We start from the raw sequence: 21,378 nt of genomic DNA, 5'->3' as shown, positions 1-21,378 counted from the left end.
GTTTACCTGGCATCTGAGCAACCTGAACTGGGAGGGGCCTCGCCCAAAGCAAGAGGATCTCTCCAGGGACATGCAAGTCACCGACTCCCCCCCCCCCCCACCCTCCCTCCACCAGCCACCTGTGCAGGGCTCAACATCTCAGAGCCTTGCTGCTACCTCCTGCTGGGGTAGGGACGGCAGGAGGCGGTGGGGGTTCCTAAAAATAGCACCTTCCTCAGCTGCAGTCAGGTTGACCCTGGGCCAGCAGGCTGAGGTCGCTGCTCCTTACAGCCGCTGGACCTCTCCCCGAGCAAGGGCAGGCCCTGTGCTCAGCACGGGTTGTCTGGGCCGGACCCAGGAAGTCAGCAGAAAGGGGCTGGATGTGCAGATAAGGGTCCACCTGCAGGGTGATGGGAACAGCCCGCGGGAACACCCACAGGAGCCCACGTGGAGGGGGTGGCCCGAGAGCCGGCTTCCACGGAAGCAACCCGCGGGAAGAGGGGCCGGTGGGGAAGGGGCCCCGCGGCGGCCAAGGCAGAGTTCTGGGCGGCCAGGCCTCAGGCTCTTCTCCGCAGAGCTCCCTCCTCCTCAGTGAGGACGGTGAGGATGCGGTGAGTGCTGGTCCCGGTCCCCAGTGGCCCGAGCCCCACCTCCCGCAAACTCGGGGTTCTCTGCTCGGAGGCTGCCCAGACCCTGGCCCTGCAGGGCCGCTCAGCCCTCCTCCTCCCGGACCCTTCCCGGGCCAGGGCCTGGGGGGCGGGGCCGAGGGCGGGGCTAGGGCCTGGGGGCGGGCAGTGTCTGGGGTGGAGCGGGGGCCCGGGGCGGGGCCAGGGGCGGGGCGGGGCGGGGCGCGCCCGGCCGCTGGGGGCGCCGCTGAGCAGCCGGGACGCTGGGTGTTGACTTTCTCCCGGGAAACGGACCCGGCGACGCAGCCCACCCCCCACCCACCCCTCCATGCGGCTGCGCGCGCCCGGCTCAGCCTCGGAGCACAGGCGAGTGTGCGTGTCTGCGCGCACAGGCGGGTGCGAGTGAGCGTGTGTGCATGCGTGTGTGCCTGGGTGAGTGTACGCGCGTGTGTTCTGTGTCGCAAGGTGCTTGCGCGGGTGTCCGTGTGTTGGACAGCGTGTATTGGGTGGGGCTTGTGTGCAGGCGCTCTGGGACCCGAGAGAGAATGTCCCCGAGTACTGTCGTTAGGACTTCAGGTCGGGTTTGGCAAGGGAGGGAGGGGACTGGCAGGGGCTAGTCCCCGGGAACCGACCTCAGAACTGACCCCCTGGCCTGGGTCACCGAGGCTCCCCACCCCCACCCAGGAGCCAGGCAAGTGCCCCTCACCTCCCCAGCTGCCCAGGGCACCCACGTGGAATGGTGGACCGGGGAGGTGGGCAGAGGTGTGGCCCTGAGTTTGGGCGGGTCTCTGCAGATTCAGACAGCTGAGAAGGTGCCCCTGTGACCAGGACAGGGAGGGGGTCGGGTGTTCCACCTTCCTGAGGGGTCCTCCGCCTGGGTGGGGGCCGGGGGGGGGTGGGGAGGCAAGGGCCTAGAGTCCCTGACCCCGCAGGCCCTGACACTGGGGTCTCAGTGGGGAGGGTTGCGGACTAACCACACCCCCCCCCCACCCTAGGTGCCCGTGAGGACTGGACACGGGCCCTTCGTGGGCACTGCGTGATGTCAGCCCAAGAGCTCGTGGCCTGCCTCTGCCGGGAGGGAGACCGGCACCTGGCCCTGGGAGAGCCCCCGTTGGCCACCGCCTTCTACCTGGCTGCCTTCAGCTGCCACGCCCCCTCGGCCGTGCGGAGCGTCCGCGCCGCCCTGGCGGAGGCACGGGGGGCGCCGGTGGTGGCCACGCTCGAGGCCTGGTGCCGGGGCGACAGCCAGATCCCGCCCATCCACTGGGACGGTATGGCGGTGGTGTCCCTCACGGGGACCCTGGCCTCCGCGTTCCTGGCCGCCCTCTGCCCGGACCACCCGGCCACGGTCCTGCACTCCCTGGCCGGCCTGCTGGCACACGGGCACCACGAGGAAGTGGTGCGGCGCTGCGGCAGCCTGCTGGATGCCCACGGCCGGCAGGCCCTGGAGCTACAGCTGACCCGCGCCCTGGCCCGCGTCCTGTCCGGGCTGCAGGCGGACGCGGGCGCGGTCGACTATCTGCAGGCCTTTGCCTCGAACGCGGACCGGACCGTGGCCTTCGTTCGAACCCACCAGAAGCCCTACCTCCCCGTGCTGATCGGCACCCTCCAGGACTACATCTCAGGGTGCCGGGAGGCAGAGGACGGCACCGGCCTGCAGGAGACCGCCTGCCGGGGACTCCTGGCAGCCCTGGACCCCGGGGGCAGCCGGAGCCACGCCCTGTCACCGGAAGCCCTGCTGCGCAGCGGCAGGTATGAGGACTGCCGGGCAGCGTGCAGCCGGGCCCTGGAGTCTGACCTGGTGGGCAGCGGCCCCCAAGGTAAGAGTGTGGCTCTTGCCCCCTACGTGCCGGGTGGAAGTCGCCCAGCCAAGCCTTCACAGCGTGCTTCAGGGCTGGTTACGGTGCAGCCTGGGGGGGGGGGGGGGTGTTCCCGGAGTGAGGACAGCACAGTGACCAGATGGACAAGCCCCTGCCCTTACAAAGCACCCAAGAAAAGGAACAAATAAAAAATGTGCTTAGAAAAATGGACCGTGCAAGGTGCCACTCTGGCCGGGTGGTCAGCGGGGGGCTTCTTGGAGGAGGTATCATTTGAGTTAATACTGAAGGGTGCCAGGCAGCAGAAACAGAATGTAGCAGGTCCCTAAGAGAGACAGAACTTGGGGTGTCCGTGCCACTGAATGGAGCTGTAGTAGCCGTCAGGGGGCAGGAGCAGAGGGAGAAGGGAGGCCCTGAAGAGATAGCTGTGGCTCAGCCCTGCTGGCCCTGAAAGGACTTTGGACTTTCCCCCCAGAGCAGCAAGGAACCATAGAAGAGTTTTAAACTACGGAGAGATGTGCTCTCGGCTACATTTCTAGTTTCTTCTGTCTGCCGTGTGCAGAATGTGCCGAGGGAGCCAGAGTGATCACAGAAGATGCTAAGAGGCTGGGAGGCCGGGAGGAGGACCAGGCTGGGGGGAGGACTAGGGTAGGAGGAGGACCAGGTTAGAAGGAGGACCAGATCGGGAGGAGGACCGGGAGCAGATGGGAAAGGGGGCCATGGGGGACTTAGGCACCCCCAGTTTGAGATACTGCTCCTCTCTGGTCCGTTTACTGGGTCCTCCTCCGGTGGGGGGCTGGGACAGAGCGTGGGTCAGTGGGTGAAGTCCCAGGAGCCCCACACCACCCTACCACAAACCCTCTAAGATCCTTCCCGGCCGCGCGGCCTCTCCCACCCTTCCCCATGTGCACGTGGGGCTGGTGGCTGCACTGGCCTCTGAAGCTCGCTGTTGCGGTTCAGTGAAAATATGTGTCCAACCCTTAAAATGGTGTCACCCATTAAGTACTCAAAAACATGTCCCTTGTGCCAGTCACGTGGACATGTCATTAGGCGGCTGAGCACATGAGCCTTGAGATGAGAGGGAGCTTGGTTTTAGGAAGAGGTTTCAGAATCCAACACACAAAGAAGGGGTTCAGAGTTAAGGGTCTAGACAGGGAGACGGGGGCAGCCGGGCACCTAGAGATGGGGAAAGGCAGTGCCAGCCGCCTTCCCCTGAACGCTAGGTGGGCAAACCCGTTTTAAGGTTTGACGTGCATCCTCACTGAATGCACCCAGCAAGCGTCGGGGGTGATCCAGCCACACCCCCGGGGCCGTGAAGTTAGACCAGTGAGCCACGGGGGCACACGGAGAGGGAGGCTCCACCAGGCCACCACCAAGGCCCCGGGCCTGGGAGTGAGGCCACCTTACACCTTCCTGCCCAGGCAAGCCACCAGATGACTGTAGACATGAGGGAGCCCAGGTGAGATCACCAGAACTGCCCACCTCCACCCAAGTCAGCCCAAACTGAGAAAGAATCATGGGCTCTTCTGGCTGTTGAAACGGTCATTGTTTTAAGCCACTAAGTCTCGGGGTAGTTTGTCACACAGCAGTAGTAACCAATACAATTGCCGACTCACGGCAACAGGCTTTGATGCGTGTTTCAGCCAAAACTCAGTGAAATAATAGAGGAGTTACAATTTCACGTGTCCACGATCGTATTATTCACTACCTTCATTAATGGAAGGAGAGTGTATGATCGTCGCAAGGAACTCAGGAAAAGCAGCTTGGAATATTTTTAACACAATTTTGACAAATTTACGCAAAGAATAGAAGGGAACGTCCTTCGCTGAGAAAGATGCTATCAACACCTGACCCAAATGCCAACTTAACGGTTGGGAGAAGTCTTCCGTTTAACGTCAAGAATGTGGTGGCTCCCCGCCTCCCCTGTGTCCGTGATTGTACTAGAGATACTAGCCAATGCAACAAGATAAAAATAAATAAATGTCGGACTAGAAGGGAAGAAACAAAGCTATTCCAGACAACGTGATTAGCTACGCAGAAAGCCAACAGATACAGCAGAAAGGTATTAGGTATAGGGACACAATTTAAGTGGGGGTACAGAAAGCACTTACATTTATAGACACGAGCAACAAACATAAACTTTATCATTTGAAAATATACCGCTGACTGTAGCGACGGAAAATAATTGGTTTCGAAGAGCTATAAAACTTTGTGGAGAAAATTATAAAACTTCATTTAAAAACAATAAAGAATACCCATATAAGTAGATATCCAACGTCCATTGTTAGAAAGGGTTGGTATTACAATAGAAGGGCAAAAAACAATAGCAGACAAGACAAAGAAGAAGAAGAAGGGGAAGGAGACGAGCAGGAGGTGGGGGGAGGGGGGAGAGGGGGAGGGGAGAGAGAAGGAGAAAATGGAGTGGAAGACAGTGGTATAAAGATTTCCCCTACCAGCCGATACAAAGCTATACTAACCAACACCAAAGGTTACTGACTTCAGGGACCGATGGAAAGAGCAACAAAACAAATTCGAAAGGCCAGACACAGACCTGTGGGCATCCGGAAGTTAAAATGTGAGAGTGAGCATCACAGGTCTATAGGGAAAGACGACGACCATTATTTAGCGGATGCTGCTGATTCTGCAAAAAAATAAAAATAAAAATAAATAAATTCCAGGTGGATTATGTGATAGCCACGTTGTAGAGTTTCTAAAAGAAAATGCAAGAGAATGCCACTCTGATTTCTGTGGATGGCTGGACTTCTTAAGACACAGAAAGTGGAAACAAAGGGAAATTTGTTGTGTTTGATTAAATAGAAGATTTTAAGCTTCCATTTTGCCCACAACTAGAGGAAATTAAAGGAAAATCGACATCAGAGAGAAAATACTTGCAAAATATACAATGGGCAAAAGACGACTACTTAGAGTATTTGGAGAATTCCTACATATCAATAAGAAAAAACATTCAATATGAGAATTGGCAAAAGCATTTCCCATACGAGAAAACACAGATGGCAGAGAAATATGAAAAATGTTCGCCATCACGGTAATGATATGAATGCAAATTAAAACAATGAGATACCACTTTCCACCCACCACATTGGAAAAAATAATTAAAATTTTAAAAATTGGCCTCGCTAGTAATCAGGAAAATTAAAGTTAAAGCAACAGTGGAATAGCATTTATATCCCCCCATATTGTCGAAATGTTTACGTCTGACAATAGAAGCGTCTGGCTTCCAGAATGGTGGACTCGCTTGACTGGACTGTGTCCCACAGGTAACAGTGATAAAATTCGGCCAAAATATAAAATGCAATCCTTTGAAGGCACTGAACGGTGACCAAATGTACACCATGCGAGAGGCACAGGCTTGCAGCTTTTTGCCAGAGGAAGCCCCCTCAGTCCACGTGTTAGCCAAGGAAAACAGGAAACTGCCGTTGTACTGGCTTGAGAGGTTGCAGGACGGAGTTCAGGCTGAGAAAAGTGGCTGGAAAGCTTAGAAGGAAAGTCCTGAAGAGGGGGGAGCCACAGAGGGGGTTAGACCAAATCTGTGTATTAAATCCACTTGAATCCCTGATGGGCCACCAAACCGCGCATCCGTGGGAGAGACTGGGTGGTCTGAAAAAGCAGCTGCTGGGAGCTTCAAGGACTCACCAGAGATTTTAGCTGGGCCCAGCAAAGAGAAGACGGAGTCTGGGGGGTGATCCTGTCCACTGTAACTGCCTGCTGACACAAAATCCCCTTCGGAGGAACATAACTGAATCCAGAGTCTCAACAAAACACCAACCGGACGTGCAAAGAAACTGGGAAACTAAATGGAAGCCACAGTCAGGAGACAAAGAAGTCAATAGAAACTGAGCCCGAGATGATCCAAGTGCTGAACTTAGCAGACTAAGGACTTGAAAGGAACGATTCCAGATCGATTCAAGAACCAAAGGAAAATACGGTTACAATGAATGAACAGATGCGGAATCTGAGCTGGTAAATGGACACTGGTTTTAAAAAATTTTTTTTTTCAACGTTTATTTATTTCTGGGACAGAGAGAGACAGAGCATGAACAGGGGAGGACAGAGAGAGAGGGAGACACAGAATCGGAAACAGGCTCCAGGCTCTGAGCCATCAGCCCAGAGCCCGACGCGGGGCTCGAACTCACGGACCGCGAGATCGTGACCTGGCTGAAGTCGGACGCTTAATCGACTGCGCCACCCAGGTGCCCCAATGGACACTGGTTTTAAAAAGAATGAAACGGAGATTCTAGATTTGAAAAATGCAGAGCGTATCGGAGAAAGCAGAAGAGTCAGTCAAGTTGAAGATAGAAATTATCCGGTATGAAGAACACGAGAAAAATGAGCAGAATCTTGGTGACGTGTGGGACAGTGTCTGGAAGTCTGACTGGGTAACTGGAGCCTCAGAAGAACAGAGAACACACTTCCATGTGGGTAAATAGGTAGCAGGTCCCCACGGGCCCCAAGGGCTCTCCGCCTACCGCAACTCCCTAGGACGTGAAGTATTGTAAAACTCAGGCATAGAATGGTTTTGTTCAGGAACGAGTAAAGGACAGGAAAGGCCCAAAGCATCCTACTTTGCCACCAAGACTAGACACGGTGACCTTGTTGGTTGGTTGATCTCAGGGTGGGAGATTTTTCTTTTTTTTTTTACATTTATTTATTTTTGATAGACAGAGACAAAGCATGAGTGGGGGAGGGTCAGAGAGAGAGGGAGACACAGAATCCGAAGCAGGCTCCAGGCTCCGAGCTGTCAGCACAGAGCCCGATGTGGGGCTGAGCCAAAGTGAGAGGCTCCACTGACTGAGCCACCCAGGCGCCCCGAGTGTAGACCATTTTTAACCCCATTATAAAACAGAAAAGGAAACTGAGGCACGGCGAGATTCGGTAAATGGCCCAAGGCCCCCACTGTGTAAGCAGCACTGGGTGTATCCATCCTCTACTCGCTGGACCTGACCCGGGGCTCAGCTCCAGAGGGAGGCGCTGGGTCCCAACCCAGTCCAAAGGAGGCCAGCAGCAGAATGCTGAAGTTCCAGCCATCCCCTACCAAGGTCACAGGGTCAAGAACCTCAGCATTGACCCGGGGGGGTGGCCTGATCCCAGAGAGGGAACTCAATCCCCAAATCCATCGTTAAAAAGTAAAGAAGTTTTCTAACTAAATTTCCCTGTGGGCTGAGCGGTGAGACTGGCTTTGAACCCACGGGCAGAGAACACTGCCGGACAGGCACCCCGGCTGTCCCGCCGGATTCTGCCCTGTCACTAACGGTCCATCTTCCGGATGCGATGTCCTGGGCTACTGGGACACTTTCGGGAGATGCCACGAGGTGCTCCAGAGGGTCCAAAGCGCCGCACGGTCGGGGGCTATAGGTGACACCCCGGAGGATGTGGCCCAACAGGCAGGACCAGTGCCTCTGTTTCTCTCCCCAGGTGAGCGTCTGGCCGCCCTGCTGGTCACCCGCGCGGCCGCGGCCTTATTCCTGGACGGTGGGGCCCGGGACCTGCTTCGGGACCTGCACGAGGCCTTCCGCCAGAGCCCCTCGGGGGCGCGGAGGCAGTTCGAGGCGGTGCTCTCCGCTGGGGACCGAGAGCGCGTGCGGGCCCGGGCGCAGGAGGCGGCGGATGCGGGCTTCGCCCACTTCCAGGAGGCCGTGCGGGGCCGCGCTGAGCTCCGCGAAAACTCGGGCCGCGAGCTGCTGGCCCCGGTGACCCGCGCGCTCCGTGTCCTGCTGCGCATTGCGCCGCCCGGGGAGCGCCCGGCCCTGGGCGCTCGCTTGGCCGAGTGCCTCCTGCTGGCCGGGGACACGACGGGCTCCCGGACGCTGTGCGAGCGCTGGCTGCGGCCTGCGCGCCCCGGGGACCGCGCGGACCGCGCCGGGGACCGAGCGCCCCTGTTGGCGCTGCGGGGCTTCTGCGCGCTGCACGCCGGCGACGCGCGGCGCGCCCGGGAGGACTTCCAGGAGGTGGTGGAGCACGGCACACCGCACCTGGGCAGCTGCGTGCGCGCGCTGTGCGGCCGAGGGCTGCTGCGCGTGCTGACGGGTAGCGCGTTCCTGGGCGCGCTGGACTATGTCACCGCCAGCCGGCTGCAACCCGAGGAGGCCTTGCTCGTCGCCAAGGCCTATGTACCCTGGAACCAGCGGGGCCTGCTGCTGACCGTGCTGCGGGAGGAGGGCCGCAAGATGCTGCAGCGGAGGCCAGACCCGGGACACATGGGCGCACCGGGCCGCCGGAGGAAGGCCGCCGAGATGCACAGCCCCGCCGCGCAGGAAGGGTAAAAACTAGCCAGGTGCACCCCCCGGGGCTGCTGCTTCTTTCTGGTCTCCTGCGAGGTAGCTAGGGTTTGTGCGTCTTCCCATTTTACGGATGAGTAAACTGAGGCAGGAAGCAGCCGCGGGCGGGGTGGGGGGGGGGTCCCTAAATCACGGATGGCAGCTTCAGCGCGGAGCCCAGCCGGGTCTTAGGACTCTCAGTCTCCAACGATGTGATGCTTTGTGGGCCTAATGGCCCTAGAAATTTAAGAACTCAAAAAATGGGAATGGGAATGTACGACTTGCCCACCACCGCACCGATAACGTTCCCTTCTAGTTGTTTCCCCGGTGCGCACACAAAATAGAATTCACCAGAGTGTGTGCTCTGTGTGCAATTTTTAGCCCACTGCTTTTTATTCAGCAGCTCCTGAACGTTTCCTTGGCCCCTAGATTCCTTCTGGGGCAGCTGGATAGCGCACCCCGGGAACATTCCCCGCGCGTTCCTAGAGCTTTTGCCCTTTGTTATAACGCAGCCATCTCCACGATGTTCCTTCCGCCCCGAGAATGCGCGCGGAGGTGGGGTTTCTGAGTCCCGGCGCACGGCCCCCTGGGAGGCCCTTGAGCCCAGGAGCCGCCTGCCTGCCCATTCAGCCCCACACCCCCGCCCTGATGTTTGTTTTGCAGATGTTTTGCGGGTTTGTTCAGTCAGTGGGTGAATCTGCAGCTGTTTTGACTTGCAATTCTCTGTTTGCTGAGAGGGGGCAGGAACGTGTTTCCGCAAAGCTAAGAGCAGGGAGCTGGGAGCCTCCTGGGGGGGCAGGGAGTGTCTGAGGTCAGCTCCACGGCCACCACCCACCCTGCACATGCGTGCACGCGCGCGCGCGTGCACACACACACACACACACACACACACACACACATCTTCCTCTGCCTCCAGGATGCTCAGTTCAAATCGCTTTAATGTGCTGCTGAGGAGGAACTTTCCCGGATGAGATTGGGGGCCCTTTTGTACTTCTTGTCTCTGGGAATTGACAGATTCCAGGCTCCGTGGCAGGACAGGGCAGAGAGTGAGCGCCCAGGGTGCACGTCAGAGGGCGGCTGGAGCTCTGGACACCACGTGTGCGAGGGGCCTTCTGGCAGGAACCAGGCCTCTGTAGTCGGGTGGGAAGGGAGGTGCGAGGACCAGGTGCTGGGGGTAGAACTTGCCCGTGGCCCGCCTCGCTGGGCAGGTGAAAGGGGCACAGGTCTTCCCCGTTACTCTCTCCGCAGCGATGCCCACGGCGTGTACCAGCTGGCCATGCTCCTCACGGAGCTGGACAGGGGAGACGAGGCTTCGGGCCTCCTGGGGGCCGATGCCCTGTACCTCCTGGGCCGCCTGGACGACGCCCACAAGACCCTGCTGGTGGCCCTCTCCCAGAGGCCCCGGGCGGCCCCCGTGCTGGCAAGACTGGCCTTGCTGCAGCTGAGGAGGGGGTTTTTCCATGACGCCCACCAGGTGAGGAGGCCCCACTGGGCCACAGCCCCCTGGAGGGCACCGGGCCCTCTGGCCTCACTCTGCAACCCTCAGCCTGGACTCCGGAGCGGGCAGAACTTGTCCCAGCCCCGGGCTCTGCCGCCCCGGGCAAGGCCCCTCGCCTCTGTGACCCTCAGACTCTTCATCTGTGCCCTGGTCTTACGGGTTTTTGCTGAAACAGCTAGAGAGGGTGTCCCGGGGCCCAGCAGGTCTCCGGCATGTAGTTGGTGCCTCATAGTTGCTTTCGTTGTGTTATGAAGGAAAAGGGCCAAGAGTCAGGTGTAGACGGAGCTTCATCCCCAGTCTTCCAAGGGAACTAGGCTTGGAGGTGACCCTGCTCAGGGAGGGGGACGGCAGAGGTGCCGCTGGCCTCGCCTCTCCCCGACACCGCTCTGCTCCCAGGAAGAGCAGGACTTCACCTCCCTCAGGTGGCATGAGGGCTTCCCGTTGGAACCGGGGTCCGAGGTCATGTTCCAGGGGAAGGTGTCAGGCTTTGGGTCAGACATTCGGGTTCCCTGTCTCCCTGCGCTGGGCCACGCGGGTGGGCGGGGAGGATGCCCGGGACCTTCCGCTCTGGGACCTGGGTCTTCAGCGAGCGGCCGGCAGGGGCAGCAGCGGGTCTCTCTGTGGGACCGAGCGGCTCCGAGAGCCGCGGCCACGCCCACCCGGGTCTCGCTCCGCCCGGAACGGGCTCCGGTCCCAGGGCATTTGCTCCTCGCCTTCCGAAGGACTCCGGTGCCCTCTGTCCCCTTAGGACTTGAGAGCCCCCTTTCCCCGCGCTTCCCGTTTGGACCTGCAGCGTGTGGGCCTCCGTGGCTCGGAGGAGGAGGTGCGGCTCGGGGACACTGGGACCCCCGCCCCCACGTCGAGCAGCCCAGCGCGTCCCCCCCCCTTCCCGGCGCTCGGGCCGGGATGCGCCGACCCCGCCCGGGAGCCGGTCCCCTTAGCCCCGCCCCCTAGCCCCGCCCCTGGAAGCTCCAGCTCGTGGGCCACGCCCCTGGCCCCCTGCGAGGGGACCTGGGGGTGGAGGGGTCCGGGCATCCGGCGCAGGGGGGAGGGGGCACCCGGTGACTGCCCTGCCCTGCAGCTGGTGAAGAAAGTGGTCCAGTCCGGGGACACGGCCTGCCTCCAGCCCACCCTGGACGTCTTCAGCCACGAGGACCGGCAGCTGCTGCGGGGTCACTGCCACGCTCGGGCCCTGGCCATCCTGCGGGCGCGGCCCAGCGGGGCCGAGGGCACGGCCCACACCAGGGAGGCCATCGCCTACCTCTCTCTGGCCATCTTCGCTGCAGGTAGGAGCTGCCCGCCCGCCCCGGGGTTCCCATCCTGTGCCGGGTACGTAGGGGCAAGGGGGTACGCGGGGGTAGGGGGTCGGAGACCTGAGGGATCCCAGCACGCTCTCGGTTCACGCCTTGCCCTAGCCCCTAGCCGTCCAGGCGAGCATGCTAAAAAGCCTGGGAGACCGGCCAGGCCGGCTGGGACCGGAGCTGGGACCCCCAACACACACACCCTGGGCCCTGTGGGTAGGAGGGAACGAGGCCATTCCCCCAGCTTGGCCCCCTCCCTCCAACTCGGAAGAGTCCTGGCCCCCTTCAGCCCTTCCTGGAAACAGTGGGGGTGTGTCTGTAGAAGCGAGCCTGCTGTCACCTTCTGCCCAGCCGGCGCCATCCTGGGCGACGGGGCCTCTTGAAGTGGGGCCTTCTCGATGCGGTGGCACAGGGCGCGCATGCTGGAGGGGAGAGGCTTCCCCAAGGACGCGCCTCAAATTCCTGGGGTGCGTGGAGATTCAAAGTGCGGACTTTGGATCGGGTCGTCAGGTGGATTCCTCGCTCTGCACTTACTAAGCATCTCCTCGTTTTCATCTTCTCAAAGTGGGTGACGGAGACGCCGGGGTGAGGGGCCGGGGTGGTGACGGTTGGACGGCAGGGCTCACGGCCCGCACACACCAGTGGGGAAGGGGACGTGAGCCAGAGCATCCTGCAGGGCCCGGTGTGCTGTTCTCTGTGCCCATCACTGGACAGATGACCAGAGGGAGTGGTGGTGGTCTCCTTGGGGAGGGGCCCAAGAACTCAGAGGGCTCCTCCCTGCCCACCTGGCACCTTCCCATTTCCAGCTGTTCCAGCCCCAAGGACCCGTCTGCCTCCGGGACCCTCGGCTGGCCTCACCTCAGATGCAGCCCCAGTGCCCCCTCCTCTTGGGACCCCTGTCCGACTGTCCACCCAGCCCTCCCGGATGCCACCCTTATGGCTGGGCTCCCTGTGCCCCACAGCCAGTGCCCCCAGGTCAACCCAGACACAAGATCGTGTCTTGGTGCCCAGGGGTCCGTGAGCTCCCCCACGGTGGCCCCGGAGCTGGTACGCCCCTGCCCTGCCCCACTGCTGGGCACCAGCAGATGCTGGATGGGGGCAGTTGCTGTACCCCCCGCCCCCCCCCCCCCCCCGCCCAGGCCCAACAGCGGCCACGTCCTGATGCCACAACCCCTTCCTCCAGGGAGTCAAGCAGTTGAGTCCCTGCTCATCCGGGCCCACTGTTATGGGCTCCTGGGCCAGAAGAAGACCGCCATGTTTGATTTCAATTCAGTGCTGCGGGCTGAGCCGAAGAACGTGCAGGCTCTGTGCGGTCGGGCACTTCTGGCCCTGGCCCTGGACCGGCAGAAGGTACCAGGCCCTCCCCTCCCCGCCTGGGACTGGGCAAGCGGGGTTAGGGGAACAGTGCTTTAGGGGAGGGCCACCCGGGAGGAACCGGGACACCACTTTCCTTCTCGGGCCCAAGGGGAGAGGGAGCAGGGCCAGACCGTCCCTGAGCGTGAGACGCCCCTCAAAACTCCTCCTGCACGGGGGCTCCCGGGACACTCATCATCACGTCCCGTCATCCCAGGTTTCAGGAAGTCTGTCCCTTTCATCTGAAGAGTCCCCGGGCCTCCCAGCCTCAGTGAGCACAGGATGTCCAAGCCCTCGGGGCTACTAGACCCCCCCCCCCTTCAGCTTAACATAACAAGACCGCAGTTGCCTTCTTGGGAACCACCCCGAGCTGTCTGCACAAAACCCAAGGATTCGGGTGGTCAGCATGCAGGGACAGAGGTGGGAGGGGATGCCCTGGCAGACCCAGGACAGGGGCTTTTCCCAGAGAAAACCTGCACGCAGGCAGCCACAGCTGAACAGCCCTGGACAACGGCACCTCTCAGCCAAGAGCAACGTCACAGCCCGGTGGTTGAAGCTGGGTGGCCGCCCTGAGGCGCTGCAGCCCAGAGGTGGCCTGCCTGCCAGGGTTCCTAACTGTGTAAGGGCCGTGTGCTCGGAGGCAAGGAGAGATGGTCCCAGACGCTGAGTTGAGAGCCTCTAGAGACGGTGCTGGCGTCTGCCCCTCGGGAGTCCTGAGTCTCCCCCAAGGGCGCTGGCAGCCTGGCTTCCGTTCCAGCCTGTGGCGGGCTCTTCCTCAGTGTGCCCTCCCTGGTGCCAGCCATCCCTCCCTTTCCAGAACCCCAGCATCCTGGCCGCAGCTCCCCATGCTCTGCTCTGTGCGGCTCGCCGGCCGGGCCGTCCTATCGTGCAAAGCCAGCAACCCGGCTACGTGCCCCTTCTGGCATGGCCAGCGCCCAGGCCCTGGGAGAACACTTGACAAACGCCCGCGGGGACGCCTTCTGCCCCCGCTCTCCCCACAGGAGGCCGTGGACGACATCCTCTTGGCTCTGAAGCTTGATGCGAGGACAGCGGTCCCTGAGATCCGCTCTCTGAAGCCAGAGGCCCAGGCCCTCGTCACCCGGGGCCTCTCCTCCCGCTGCCGGACCCTCCTGAGCCAGGCATCGGACGCCGGGGCCCCCCTCAGCGACGAGGACGCCCAGGGCCTCATTGCGGCCGGGGAGGCGCTGGTCGAAATCGATGGCGGGCAGCCGGGCTGGTACATCCTGCTGGCGGACGTGCTCACGGCAGCGGGTACGCTCAGCCCGGGTTCGGGGCACGTGGGTGTCCGGCTCCCGTCACTCCTGGTGCTGTTCTGTAAAATGAAAGGGTTCGGCGCCTCCTGGGGTCCTTCCCACCCCAGACCTCGGCCCTGTGACCTGGTCCCCGCGTGGGGCCTGGGGCCTGAAGTTGTTCGAGCACTAACGTGAAAGGGGAGAGCTCTCTGCAGCCTGCCTTTCCCTGGCCTGTCACTGTCCCCCCCCCAAGCCTGTGAGGTGCCCTCCTCAAGGCCTAGACTGCCCTGCAGAAGAGTATAAATTCCTGCGAGTGCTCAGGAGGGACCCTCCAGGTGACCACTGTGAGGCTCAGAGCCACTCCAGGGGCTTTCGTGACCCCCCACCCCCACCCCAAGTGGGGAGGATCGGGCCGACAGGCAAGCTGCGGCTGGCACGGTGTCGGCGTCTCCTGATCCCGGAGCCGAGCCCCTCCATCGTCTGGCCTCTCCCTGGGCCGGCACTGAGCAAGAGAGGCTGTGGCCAGCTTCCCACCTCTCTCTCCCGTCCCCCGTCCCTGCCCCACCGTGACCGTCCCTCCCCGATCGCTGACAGGCAGCTACGAGGAGGCTGGCGCCTGCCTGCAGAAAGCCCCGCAGGCCACCCCCCTGTCGGCGGCGGCCCGGGCCCGGTGGGGCCTGCTCCAGCTCAAGAAGGGAGACGTGCCAGCCGCCGCGCGGGATCTTCAGTGCCTGGCAGAGGCGGACGCCCAGGAACTCAGCTTCCTGCTGCAACTCCTAGAGGCCTCGGAGCGGCAGAGCCTCACCCAGGTGCGCCCCTCGGAGCCCCCGCCCGGCGCCCCGGCCCCTCGCCCCGGGCGGCTCTGCCCTCCCCTGCCCTCCCCGTCTGCCTGACTTCAGTTGCGGTGGGGGGGGGTGGGGGGGTGGGATGGGGACACAAGCCAGTCTGGCCAGCGACCCCAGCAACCTCCCTCGTATGCATGAGACATATGAGCCACAAGTGACAGGGCCGGGGAGAGAGAGGGGACCCCTCGTCGGAGCCGGCCGAGCCAGCCAGGAGCAGCGGCCCTCGCAGGAAGCCCGCTCCAACCCCAGGTCAGGGAAAGAGCAGCACGTCCCTCCCAGTGAGAGCGTGGCAGGAAGGCGGGCTCCTGCAGGCCGGGAGCTGACGGGGCACCGCGGCGGGGCGGTGGGCTGGGGTCACCGCCTCTGGCCGGCTGATTCTCCGTTCGCTGTCTAGTCGACGAGAAGACACCAAGCGCCTTCCAGCAGCGCTGTGGGCCTCGTCTCTCAGGGGAGGCAGTGGGAGGGTTCACTCTGGAGAGTACCGGGATTGAAAAGACCCTGAGACAGGGCCGTGGGGTTAACAAGGTGGCACCGGAGGCGAAACCGTGAGGGGACAGACAGGCCAAGGCCAAGGCGTGGAGGTAGGAAAGCGTTCAGAAAACCACAAAACGGGTGGTCAGTGCAGCTGGTGTGGATGGAGGAGGAGGGGTTTGGGGGAGGGTGAGAGGCTTCAGGGCCCAGGGCTAGTGGGGGCCAGTCTGAGGGAAGAGCCAGCGGGGCAGGGGCAGAGGGAAGGGGCTGCCCCATCCGCAGGCTGGGGGCAGGAGCCCTGGCGGCGGGGGGAGACGCTGGGCTGGGGAACAGACGCTGCGGAGCAGACCCCCCCCCCCGGAAGTGGCTGAATTGCACCTGTGGGGAGGGGAGGGAGGTGAAGGGACCGCCTGGAAGGGGAGGCCAAGAGCACAAGCGGACCGGAGTCCCAGGGACTACCAATTAAAGCGCCCTGCCACCTGGGGCAGGTACGCCACGTCCTCACGCCTGCTGTGCCCAGGACTCCACTGGGTTCTAGTTCTCGGGGTCCCGCAGCAGAACGGAAACCCTACCGGGGGCTTCAGCCAGGGGGCTTAAGAGAGGAAGTGGCTGCACAGGCATTAGGGGTGGAAACAGCGAAGAGACGCAGAACGAGCTGCCACCTGGCGGGGGGGGGGGGGGGGGGGGGGGTCCTGTCTTCAGGACCTGGAGCCCCCAGGGAATCTCTGAGACGGGTCTGGCTGCGGTCTCAGCACGGAAGAGACGGGTCTGGGCCGGTTCGTAGGAGGGAGCTGGGTGGTCTCTGGGCTCCCCTGAGGGGTCTGGGGGGAGGGTGTCTCTGAGATGGGGAGGAGGGGGGACGGGAAGGGGTGTCCGACTCCCTGGCGGGGATGGTGCCAGGCGGGAACGGGATGGGATCTCCGAGCGGGAAGGGGGTCCGGGAGAGGGGCTCCGAGCGGGAAAAGGAGGGGGGGGGAGGGGCTCTCCAAGCAGGAAGGGGATGGTGGGGGGGCTCCGAACGGGAAGGGTGTCCAGGGGAGGGTCTCCGAGCGGGAAGGGGGCCCGGGGGTGGGGGGGGGGGGCTCCGAGCAGGAACAGGGGGCGCAGAGGGGCGGCCGGCAGGGTGCTTGCGGCTCCGGGGCGCAGACCGCCCGGATGAGCGTCTGCGCGACGCTGGGCCGACGCGGAAGTGACCCCGAGAGGTGGAGCCCGCTTCCGGCGCGCGCCCCGACCCCCGGCAGCCCGGCGCATGCTCCGCAGCGGCCCCTGTCGGCCGCCGGGACCCGAGCCTCGAGGTTCCCGGCAGGTGCCGCCTCCCGCGGGCTCGCGCTCCGGGGCTGCTGGGAAGGCGGCGCCCGGGCAGCGTCGCTCGGACCCCGGACCCCGGGCCGGGCCGCCCCCTCCCAGGCCGACGGCGTCCGTGCGGGCCCCGCGATGCTCGGCGCCTCTTCGGGGGGCCGGCTCGGCTGCACCCCGCCGCGGGGCGGAGGGAGAGGGGCGGCGGGAAAGGCCGGCCCCGGGGGCGCCGTGTTCTCCAGCGGGAGCCGCTGTGGGTTCCTGGGAGAGGGGTTCATCCCAGGGTGGCGCTGGGGGAGCCGGAGCGCGTGGGGGCAGGCTTTGAGAGTGGGCTTCATCGGCACCCACGTCGGCTCAGAAAGTGAGCCGGGGTGGGGGGGCGCAGAGGGGCGGCCTATGGGCCGCAATCCCCAGCCGGGCCCCCCCCCCAGCCCCCGCTGTACCCGGGGGGGGGGGGGGGGGCAGGGCTAGGTTGGACGGTGCCCGCTGACCTCTGGCCCCGCCCTCCTCACGACACCACTACCAGTCCCGGGGGGGTGGGGGGGGGTGGCAAGCGCAGTGAATCCCAGCCCCTGGAGGTCACGGTGGCCGATGCGGGAGCAACTGCAGTAGTCTCTCCGCGTTGAGTCTGGCTCTGCGGGAGCGGCTCGTGGCCCAGAGGGAGAAACCCACCCATGCTCAGCGGCCGCCTTCCTGACCTCGGGCAGAGGAGGAGGGGGCTCGGGGACGGAGCTGGGCAGAGGCGGTGCTCGCGAGGGTCCTCGGGGCCAGCGCAGCCGCGGGAAGGTGGGCAGTGTGGGATCCGTGGGCCCGTCGTCGGGAAGGTGACCGCAGAGAGGGGCTGAGGCAGGGAGGAATGAGGGAGGAGTTCACCAGATGGCAGAAGCCGTGGGGCTGTGAGGAAGGGGAGGACCAGTGAGGAGAAGGGGGTCCAGGGGGGACTCCTCTGGGCGGGGTTACAAGGTGGAGGGCTTGCAGCCCACGTCCCCTCCCCTGTGCTTCCCGTCCTGAGGCTGCCAGCGGCTCTGGCAGGTCAGGAGCAGAGGCCAGGTGTGTAGGGCTGGCGAGGGGCCCGCAGCTTCCTGGACCGACCCGCTTCCTGTGTCCCTCTGTCCCCTCTGTGCAGGCTGCAGCCCGGGAAGCCCACGCCCTCCTGAACTCAGGGCAGCCGGGGCGAGCGCTGGGCTACTGCTCGCTGGCCGTCCTCGCAGGTAGCAGCGATGCCCGCCACCTGCGCCTGAGGGCCACCTGTCTGGCTGAGCTGCAGGAGTTTGAGCGGGCACTTGAGGACCTGGACCGTGTGCTCCGGGAGGATGGGAGGGACGGTGGCCTCCCGACGCAGGTGGAGGACTTGTGCTCCCGGGGACGCCTGCTGCTGAGCCTGGGAGATGAGGCCAGGGCCACGGGCGCCTTCACCCGGGCCCTCGAGCTGGCGCCCGCGCTGGCCCAGAGCAGCCTGTGGGAGCGGCCGGGCCGGGACCCCACTGCCCAAGTGTTCCTGCATCAGGGCCAGACCTTGATGGAGGAGCAGCGCTATGCAGAGGCCTGGACGGCCGCGGAGAATGGCCTCCTGGTAGACCCTGAGCACAGCGGCCTGAAGAGGCTGAAGGCGAGGGTCCGGAGGGAGGCCTCCTTGGGCTGCCGGCTCCACTGACCCCGTGCTCTCCGGGCCCGGGGCACGGGTCGCCCTGTCGCCCCCCCCCCCGCCTGGGGCTCCTGAGCAGCAAGATACTGTGGGCCTCACCCATGCCGATCAGACTCAGCTGGGAAGTGAGAGTCCACAGGATCACCACGTTTCAGGTTAGCGAGAAGACGTTGGCGATAGCGCGTGGATAGTATTACGTCATCGCCAGATGACAAAGCTGGAAGTTAATTTTGTAAAGTTCCCCGCGGGTGACACGGCTCTCGGATCCGAGAGGAGATCATATCTGAAATCAAAGAATGTTGGGGCGCCTGGGTGGCGCAGTCGGTTAAGCGTCCGACTTCAGCCAGGTCACGATCTCGCGGTCCGTGAGTTCGAGCCCCGCGTCGGGCTCTGGGCTGATGGCTCGGAGCCTGGAGCCTGTTTCCGATTCTGTGTCTCCCTCTCTCTCTGCCCCTCCCCCGTTCATGCTCTGTCTCTCTCTGTCCCAAAAATAAATAAACGTTGAAAAAAAAATTTTTTGAAATCAAAGAATGTTGAAAAACTAATCCTAACAAAACGTGTGCGGAGAAGCAGCTGCCGGAGGTAGTCAGAGCAGTGCCCAGGGAATGGGCAGGCCCCAAGGAGATTACTAAGCAATGAAAACAAAACAAAGTACGTGTTCCATTCAAGAAGTCAGAAAAAGACAATAAAACAAGGGAAGTCCGGAGCTAGGAATCAAGGACGAAAGCAGAAGTGAATAAATTAGGAACAGAAGGACAGAAGAATAAATAAACCTAAAACACGGTTTCTCAAAAATAGAGCAGATGAACCAACAGCTAACTTAGTGGAGAAAGCCCAGGGTCCCTCCGCTGGGCCGTCCTGCTGCTGTCAACTCCAAAGGTCTTTAAACTCGTTCACGCCAAGAAAAAGAAGAAAAGCTTTCAAGTTCATCGTTGAAGAAAGCCTAATCTCAACCCGAAGAACGCGACAAACCAATTGAATTACCAGTTCCAGAAGCCTAAATATCATGCTTGGCTCGGCAGCACACGAACTGAAATTGGAACGAGACAGATTAGCGTGGCCCCTGCGCACACTTGTCTTGCAAAAATCCTAAATATCAACAAGCCCGAGTCCAGCGGCGCGTTCACAGCACTTCGCCTCGAGCAACGTACACGGCAACACGAGGACGGTTCAGGGTGGGGGACGCTACGGTCTATCGTAGTAATCGGGCTACGGGGAGACAAGTCCCGTGGCCCTTCTCGGGGGCTGCAGGGGGCAGGGTGTATGGTCACACTGGACAGATCCTGTGCCTTTGGATTCCTTCTGTTGTACTCGGGAAGTTCTGGCATCTCGTCTTCCTTCACGAGAGACCACGAGTGAGGGTTGCACTCAGCCACGGGGACTGGCAAAACCACCGGCACACCGTCTCCAGCGTCTGGGGGGGGGCGTGCCCACGGCCTTAGCGCTGACCCAGCCCAGAGCTCCGTTCCCTCCGCCTTGGCCTGACACCCTCAGACTCCGTTCCCACACAGAATTCCCAGGGTCCCCTGTGTGAATGAGTGCAATCTTGCAATTATTGGGGCCCATATGCTATCTCCTCCAGGATTAGACATTGTACCCGCCCCCTCCCCCAGGATGCTGAGATTAGACCCCATTTATGGGTCTAGAGGCCCTGGGTGAGGGAGGGGGTCATGGAGCTTGAATAGAATGAGCATCCTTCTTTCTGGGCACCTGACCCCCATGAGGCTCTCAGGGTTGATGATGAAAACAAGGCTCGTCTCCTCCCACACGAAGACGGGCTGCACCCCTGGAAAGGGGCTCGGGGACTTGGGGTTCAAAGTTCTCAGCTTCATCTGAGCCCCCTTCCTACTTCCAGGGTCGCATCCCTTCGCGATCAGCGCCCCGATTTCTCACAAGAAAGTTGACGTGTCTGTAAATGCGACCAACTTTGTAATTACATGGCTCACGGGATTACCTGTCACGTTTGACATTTAGCAGCACTGGCCCGTGCTCGTAGCCGGGTCCTCTCAGGGCCGCCATGGAGCCCCCTGACTCCCGGGCTGTGACCTGAGCTGGTCATTTTCTTCCTGTGTGTGCTCCAGGACACTCAGGAGAGCCCACCCCCTGCCACAGTCCCTGCGGCCACCATCACTGCAGGAACGGCCACGCGCCACAGCGCCTGGGCTCCCACGCCCCCTGATTCAGTGGGTGCGTCACAACCACCACGGTGACCGCTCCATCACCATCAGTCGTGAAGCCCCTGCACACCACAAGTCTCCCTTCCCGACGAGCCTGGCCGTGCAGACAGGCCCAAGGACACAACCGAGCCAGGCCGCAGATCCGTCTTTGTGGGTCTGGTGGCAGGGACCACTCTTGGTACCAATTTACGTATCAGTCAGGGTCCACTCGAGACGGAAACCACACCAGCGATTGCAATGGCGAGGGTTTAATATAAAGAATCGCTAATTAGCTAAGAAGGTGGCAGTTATGTAACGGGCAGAACCCTAGGGACTGTGGAAGCAGCAACCACAGAGTTCAAGACGGACGAGCAGCCTCTCCGAACAGGCTGCCGTCCGTCACCCACAACCCTCCGCTGGGTGACCGAGCTCCCCTGCGCGTGCCCCGTACCCCGTGTGCTATTTGCCGACCACACCTCTGCGCCTGGCACGGACCATCCGTTCTCTCAGACTCTGTGATGGCTCTTCTAGGTGAGGGGACTGGCTTGGTGGCTCAGTGACAGAGACCAGGGGCAGTCAGACGCCGGCCCCTTCCCTCCTGTGCAGGGGACTCAAGGCCTGTTGTCAGGAAGCAGCTGTCAGGGAGGGTGTGGGGGTGCTCCCACAGGCCGGGCTCTCACCGCAGCTTTGTGAGTGCTCCGGGAATGTCCTCAACTTCCTCCAGCCCGATTGTCTTCTCTGAGCAGGGCGCCTCGCGCCTGTCCACAGCACGGGTGGGCAGACCCGCGGAGAGATCCGATCCCTGCCCTGCAGAGGCCCAGAGACACCTGCCAGGTGGGGCCGGGCTTCGTGCAGAGGACAGG

At 62.3% G+C, this 21,378-nt stretch overlaps 1 protein-coding gene across 1 annotated transcript; it reads left to right on the top strand.

The window, feature by feature from the left end:
• The first annotated feature begins 1,606 nt into the window (after positions 1-1,606).
• Positions 1,607-18,576, top strand: TTC34 (tetratricopeptide repeat domain 34). The gene is made up of 8 exons (XM_045475376.1): positions 1,607-2,425; positions 7,856-8,699; positions 9,946-10,171; positions 11,277-11,481; positions 12,680-12,846; positions 13,851-14,121; positions 14,697-14,911; positions 17,841-18,576. The coding sequence occupies exons 1-8, from the start codon at positions 1,645-1,647 to the stop codon at positions 18,366-18,368; spliced, it is 3,237 nt and encodes a 1,078-aa protein (XP_045331332.1). The 5' UTR covers positions 1,607-1,644; the 3' UTR covers positions 18,369-18,576.
• The last annotated feature ends 2,802 nt before the right edge of the window (positions 18,577-21,378 follow it).

Source organism: Leopardus geoffroyi, chromosome C1 (assembly GCF_018350155.1).
Source record: "Leopardus geoffroyi isolate Oge1 chromosome C1, O.geoffroyi_Oge1_pat1.0, whole genome shotgun sequence".
In the NCBI taxonomy this organism is placed as follows: Eukaryota; Metazoa; Chordata; class Mammalia; order Carnivora; family Felidae; genus Leopardus; species Leopardus geoffroyi.
Note: the sequence above shows the minus strand (reverse complement) of the source record. Positions and strands in the feature narration are given on the sequence as shown.

Coding starts and splice junctions, on each gene's coding strand:
- TTC34 (XM_045475376.1), top strand. CDS start 1,645: ATGTCAGCCCAAGAGCTCGTGGCCTGCCTCTGCCGGGAGGGAGACCGG. Junction 2,426..7,855: donor GGTGGGCAGCGGCCCCCAAG/GTAAGAGTGTGG, acceptor TTCTCTCCCCAG/GTGAGCGTCTGGCCGCCCTG. Junction 8,700..9,945: donor AGCCCCGCCGCGCAGGAAGG/GTAAAAACTAGC, acceptor CTCTCTCCGCAG/CGATGCCCACGGCGTGTACC.